General features: G+C 42.5%; 1 protein-coding gene across 1 annotated transcript; it reads left to right on the top strand.

Annotated features, from left to right (window-relative positions):
* The first annotated feature begins 401 nt into the window (after positions 1-401).
* Positions 402-4,387, top strand: LOC148117255 (uncharacterized). The gene is made up of 3 exons (XM_087903018.1): positions 402-1,015; positions 2,107-2,152; positions 4,154-4,387. Exons 1-3 carry the CDS (start codon positions 603-605, stop codon positions 4,208-4,210), a joined length of 516 nt encoding a protein of 171 aa, XP_087759144.1. The 5' UTR covers positions 402-602; the 3' UTR covers positions 4,211-4,387.
* The last annotated feature ends 2,225 nt before the right edge of the window (positions 4,388-6,612 follow it).

Raw genomic sequence — 6,612 nt, 5'->3', positions numbered from 1 at the left:
CTAAACCCATTCTCTGAGCTGCTAGTCCTGGGTGGTGGGTGGGGGTCACAGAAATTCTTACATGTTCACTCGAGGATCCTGGAGTCAAGTGTGTGCCTTTCTCCCATACTCCATTCCAAAATATCTAGCACTTCCACACAATCCACCTGTTAACTCCTCCTTACAAGCTAGAAGGAACGGGCACCATGCATACAAGCATTAAAGCTCATTCTGGAAGAATGGCCTAGGAGAAAGATTTAACTCCATGCTACGTTTCCACATCCCCGTTCAGTCTCCCTCAGGTCCTCCTCGTTTAGGCCACACCCATCCTTTGTGCACTGAAACAGACAGCACCAACCTCAGCAAGTGGGCAGAAGGGCCAGCGCAGCCAGTCAGGCAGCAGTGAGTGGAGGGTGCACAATTCAACAGCTCCTGCATGCAAGCAAGCGCCTGGACGTCGAGCATGAAGAACTGGGCAGCATGCTCGGACCTGAGCATTGACACATTGACGTCACCCTTTCCTCAGTCCTCTCATTGTTTTGTCTGTAGCAGTGCCGAGATTCTAGAACTCGAGGTCACTCATTTTCGGGACCCCAGTCTGCCTGTGGCTCACAGTTGGAGTCATGGCCAAGAAGCTTTATTATGAGTTTCAACTCAATACTACGCAAGATTATGGGGATGAAATAGTGTATGAGGACGGGGTTGTGGCCTCCTCCTCAGCTGCAGCCAAGGAAGCAGTTGGTGGCCTTTGTGGATGCTGCATATGTCTCCCATATATCAGACTCTATGACAGCATCCAGGGCCAGGATAGCGAGAGGGACTCTGAGGAAAGTGATGCCAACGTGGGAGAAAGCAGTGGCCACCCGGAATGTTCTTTGGAGCTTGACCCAGAAGATCTGAACACCTCAGAGGCTGGTGTGGCAAGGATTCCTCAGAGGCACCAGGGTCCTCAAAACCATTTCCATTTCACAAGGCGCCAGATCCAGAAAATGGAACAAGTCTTTAAAAAATCCCAGTACTCAGATTTGGCTGCCAGGTATGTGTCTTGGACCAAGAGCTCCCCACCCTCCCTGGCCTCTGGCTCATGTTGAGGTGTCCTTTTGCGCTTCAAGGCCCTATATTCCCTATCGCCCATCTCCAAGTCACAGGGGTCTTCTCCTTTGGTGGTGGGTACGGGAGGGTGCCCTGTGTGGGGGCTGAGCTCAGTAACAACATGTAGTGCTGGCGTGAAGCAAGTGTCCCTAGTCCACACCTCTCATTTCGAGTCATATTTTAATTTCTGTGAAATATGGAGACCAGAGTTTAGTGGACCCAAACAACTTACTAGCATCAAGTTCACGAGTGCTAGGGGTTTATACTGTGTTTGGTGACCTCCCCACCAGTAGTCTCCTCATCTTTTCAGGGACTGTGTACATAATCATCAACTCCTTTTGGGTTCTCTTTCCCCTCCCCAGTGCTCTTTTCTTTTCTTTTCTTTTCTTTTCTGTTCTGTTCTGTTCTGTTCTGTTCTGTTCTGTTCTGTTCTGTTCTGTTCTGTTCTGTTCTGTACTGTTCTGTTCTGTTCTGTTCTGTTCTTTTCTTTTCTTTTCTTTCCTTTTCTTTTCTTTTCTCTTCTTTTCGTTTGTTTTGTTTCTTTCTTTCTTTTTCCTTTCTTTCTTTCTTTCTTTCTTTCTTTCTTTCTTTCTTTCTTTCTTTCTTTCCTTTTTTGGTTTTTTCGAGACAGGGTTTCTCTTTAGCTTTTGGAGCCTGTCCTGGAACTAGTTCTTGTAGACCAGCAGGCCTGGAACTCACAGACATCTGCCTGCCTCTGCCTCCTGAGTGCTGGGATTAAAGGCCTGTGCCACCACTGCCCGGCCCCAAGTGCTGTTTTTAAATTAGCATACTTTGCTCAGCATAGACTTTGACATTTATTTTTAATTTTTGAAAGTTTGTTAAAATTATTTGTCTCTATCATTTAGAAACTTTTGCAGGAAATTAAGACATATCAAAAGTAAGACTGCCTCTGAGAATGAAAGTTAGTACCGACTGTGAGGGTAGAGGATGGTGATAAAAAGGCATAGAATTCATATATGACATTGTATTGCATGTAAAGCAGAATGATAGACATCCATGGTTGTCTTTACACAGGGAAGGACTTGCGAGAGCTCTGAACGTGCCTGAAGACAAACTGAAGGTCAGCGAATCCAAACACAGCAATTGGACAGACAATCTATGGCCTTCTTTAGGGTTAGCTAGCCTTAACCTAGGCACTTTTAAATGAATGGAATTCATTTTTCCCTCTTTGAATGTTTGATTTTTGGCACAGGGTTTCTCTATGTAACCCTTGCTGTCCTAGAACTCGGGTTCTTTTGCCTCCAGTCCCCCAAGTGCTGAGATTACAGCACCTGACAAACTGAGCTGTATTAACTCTATTTTGGCATAAATTGAAACAACACTACATAAAAGGGTCATCCTCTCTAGGTGGACAACCTTCATAACATATGTTGTTCACTGTGATGCAATTCATGACCCTCAGCTGGCCAGACACTTGGCCTCCTACTGAAATACTCCTTGCCCCTCTAACTCTTTGATTGTTTATGTGCTACGGACCAGCTCAAGGGAGCCACTCAGACCGTAAGGGAATCAGGGCGAAGGCACAGGAGAAATCAGGATACGGCGTGGAAAAGTGACACACAGACACTCTCAATGTTTTTGAGACATGCTGTTGCGATTTACTTACTTCAGTGCAGGATTATATATTATTACAAACAAAGGACTTGGCAAAGGCATACATCATCAGATCATAAAATAGAAAAGAACGGCATAAAACAGTTTTACAAAGAGAATCTTTAAAGATGCTTTGGCATGAGTACAAGGACTTTTGCTTCCTTACATTTGTAAAGTTACCCCTTCTTTTTTCTTGTTATTAGAGAGACCATTGTTCTTGAGTTAGCCCAACTTTATCAGCTTGTACCAGGTGGCTGACTTGGGCTCAGCTAAGTGACCTTGTGTGTCTGGGTGAGAAAGAAGAAGGCTACTATCTTCCTGGAAAACTTTCTGAGACTCATTTTGTACCATTAATCTCAACTCCTTTCCCTTCCCGATTCTCAGGGTCAGATGCTATAATTTGCCTAGGTTTTTTGGCCATAAAGAAGGTTGTATAGGCCTCCCGTTAAGTTGTACATAAATGCCTAATGCTGTTTCCCTGTAGAAGGCTTTTAAGGTTTTTTTTCTGCTAAAATTAACTCTTTTTATTCCACATCATCAAGGAATTGTCCTAATGATGATTCTGGCAATTCCCAGAACTGGCTACTTTTTTAAGGCTTTAATTAATAGTGGAGCAGAATTCAAAAATGTCCTCAGCAGTCTTGTTTATATCCACAACTGCCTGGAATAGTCTGATCTGTTAGCAATATGTAAGGATCACAAAGAACACACAGACAAGGGAAAAGACACACATATGGCTCCAAGGACAGCCAGGTCGAGTCAATACTAATGGCGACTCAGGTAGCATTACACCACAACTGGTTGCCAAGGGACTGCCTGGAACACACAGCTCCTTGAAGCACAAATCCCAATCCTGCTGGCAATATTTGCCCATCCAGTCAGCATTTCTGCTACACTGGCGAGACAGCCGTGGATGTAGCATTTACGTCTTTCTGTTTTGTGTCTGGAATATCAGGTTAAAGTACTACACTGCATAAAGAAAAAAATGATCATATCTTGGGACGATGGTAATACATAGTGACATCCCTTAATGTTAATTTTTCTGGCATTCTGTGTTGTGTCTAGTCAAACACATTATCAAATTTGTATTAGGATTGAGTGGAGGTAAGGACTGATAGGTATGGAAGAACAACACTTAAAACACAAAGATTAATATTGTGCAGGGCAGGATTGTGGAAGTCTCACTGAAGCAGAGATAGTATTCTTCATCCTGATGCTGGAGATCTTTGTATAACATGAAAGAAAATGCTGGTCAGGTTTACCACGGGTGGAAGTCCCTACTGAAGTGTTTATAGTGCAGGAAAAAGACAAAATCATGGCCCTATTTGCAGAGGTTGACACACAGCCAGGGCTTGCTTTTGTGAGCTGAGTAGGAAGTTCCATGTTAGATGCCTTAAAGTGACTTTTTTCTCTTGGCTCTGAGGGTGGAAGCCAATGCTAAAACAATCTTGTCTCCCTCTGATTTTAGGTGTGGTTTACCAACCAAAGAGCCAAAGAAAGGAAGAAGAAAACACTCGTCCGGTAGAAAACACACCTCCAGTTGAAGACATCTATACTTAGAGACATAGAAGAAGATTCTTCCTAGAATGGCATCATCCTTCGTTCAGGAGCCAAATGGCTATTTGGTGACCCATGTGCCCATTGTTAAGCTTAACTAATATTGAACACTCCTGTTAACAATAAATTTGTTTTTATCCTGGAATATTTTGTTTTCTCCGTTGATAGTGAACGATAGCTTGGCTTTGTGTAGTAGTCTGGGGTTGCATCCATGGTCTCTTAGTGTCTGCAGTACCTCTATCCAGGACCTTCTGCCTTTCATGGTTTCCATAGAGAAGTCTGTTGCAAGTCTGATAGGTTTACCTTTATAAGTTACTTGACCTTTTTCCTTTGCAGCTCTTAATATTCTTTCCTTAATCTGAATGTTTTGTGTTTTGATTATTTTATGGCGAGGGGATTTTTTTTAAACCAGTCTATTCGATATTCTGTATGCTTCTTGAACCTTGATAGGATTTTCGTTATTTTGGTTGGGAAAGTCTTCTTCTATAATTTTGTTGAATATATTTTCTGGGCCTTTGATCTGCAATTCTCCCCTATTTTCTACCCCTATTATTCTTAGATTTGTTCTTTTTAATATGTTTCAGATTTCTTGAATGCTTTGTGATTAGAATTTGTTGGACTTGGTGTTTTCTTTGATCAGAGCATTTATTTTCTCTATGGTGTCTTCAGAATCTGAGATTCGTTCTTCTATCTCTTGTATTCAATTGGTTTTGCTTGTTTCTGTAGTCTCTGTTCATTTACCTAGATTTTCCAGCCTGTCCTAGGTTTATGTCTTCTTCATTGCCTCCATTTCAGTTTTCAATTCTTGAACTGTTTTCATTACCTGTTTGATTGTTTTTCTTGGTTTCCCAAAGTGTCATTTACGTATTTACTGATTTCTTCAAACTTTTTGTTATACTTCTCTTCCATTTCTTTAAGGGAGTTATTCATATCCTGTTTAAGGGACTCTATTGCTTTCATAATGACACTCTTTTCCACTTCTTCCAGAATATGGTGTTCAAGTCCTTCTGTTGTAAGATAGTTGGGATCTGGTGTTTTCATGTTGTTTTTCAGATTGTTGGAGGAATTCTTGCCTTCTGGCCTGTCCATCTCTTCCTTCAAATGCTCTCCAATAGAACTTCTGGTACAGGGTCAGGTTTCCTTGTTGGCCAGGGAATTTGTCCTCTGATGGAACTTCTGCTACAGGATCAGTGCCCCTTGCTGGTCAGGAATCTCGCTGACTAAAGGTCTACCTTGCTGCAGGCAGGCCATTAAAACAAAGGAACTTCCTCCTGCCCGGTTGCACTCACCACCCCTTCCCAGCACCCAAACAGGCTGAGCTGGGGGATTTTATGGCTGCGAAGTAGGGAGGAAAGAAGGGAAGGGGTTCCTGGATGAGAGCTGGGATGGGATAGGAGGAGAGAGGGCTTAGCAGGGTGAAGCAGCCCCTTCATAATAACCAGGGAGATAAGGGTGTTGGGGAATGTCTGTGTTCCCTTTCCGGGCTTCTGCTGCATGTCAGGAGTACACTCACCCCTCCGATGAATCTTCTGCTACAGGATCAGTGCCCCTTGCTGGCCAGGAATCTCGCTGACTAAAGCCGCTTCCAATCTCTTAACCTGTGCTTTTTTATGGGTGAATTGAGTCCATTGATATAAAGTGATTTTATTGACCAATGGTTGTTAACTCTGGTTATTTTTTTTGGTGGTAGAGTTTGTGTGTTTCCCTTCTTTCAGTTGTGCTGGTGAAGGGTTGTTAGATGTCTGAGTTATTGTGGGCATTGTTGAGATCCTTGGGTTGTGATTTTCCTTTTATTACTTTCTGTAAGGCTGGATTTGTGGCTATGTATTATTAAACTTGTTTTTATCCTGGAGTACCTTGATTTCTCTGTTGATGGTGAACAAAAGCTTGGCTGGGTATAGTAGTCTGGGCTTGCATCCATGGTCTCTCAATTTCTGCAGCACATGTATCCAAGACCTTCTGGCTTCCATGGTTTCCATAGAGAAGTCAGGTATAATTCTGATAGGTTTACCTTTATAAGTTACTTGACCGTTTTTCCTTTGCAGCTCTTAATATTCTTTCTTTATTCTGTATGTTTTGTGTTTTGATAATTATATGGGATGCTTTTGTTTTGTTTTGATTCAGTCTATTCGGTGTTCTGTATGCCTCTTGTACCTTCATAGGAATATCGTTCTGTAACATGAGGGCCCGGCTTGTTTGAATTTCTGTCCCACCCGGTACCCCACAGCTGGCAATTCCCAAAGAAAATAACATAGAGTCTACATTAGGTTATAAACTGATTGGCCCATTAGGTCAGGCTTCTTATTAGTCCTTGTTACTTATATTAATCCATTATCATTATCTATGTTAGCCACACGGCTCAGTACCTTT

Source organism: Myodes glareolus, chromosome X, assembly GCF_982192425.1.
Source record: "Myodes glareolus chromosome X, mMyoGla1.1, whole genome shotgun sequence".
In the NCBI taxonomy this organism is placed as follows: Eukaryota; Metazoa; Chordata; class Mammalia; order Rodentia; family Cricetidae; genus Myodes; species Myodes glareolus.
The sequence above is the reverse complement of the archived record's forward strand: the minus strand, read 5'-3'. Positions and strand labels throughout refer to the sequence as shown.

Bases quoted from the DNA above. Each gene is read 5' to 3' on its own strand.
- LOC148117255 (XM_087903018.1), top strand. From the start codon at position 603: ATGGCCAAGAAGCTTTATTATGAGTTTCAACTCAATACTACGCAAGAT. The intron at 1,016-2,106 runs GTATGTGTCTTG...GTCTTTACACAG, and splicing joins TACTCAGATTTGGCTGCCAG to GGAAGGACTTGCGAGAGCTC. The intron at 2,153-4,153 runs GTCAGCGAATCC...CTCTGATTTTAG, and splicing joins TGCCTGAAGACAAACTGAAG to GTGTGGTTTACCAACCAAAG.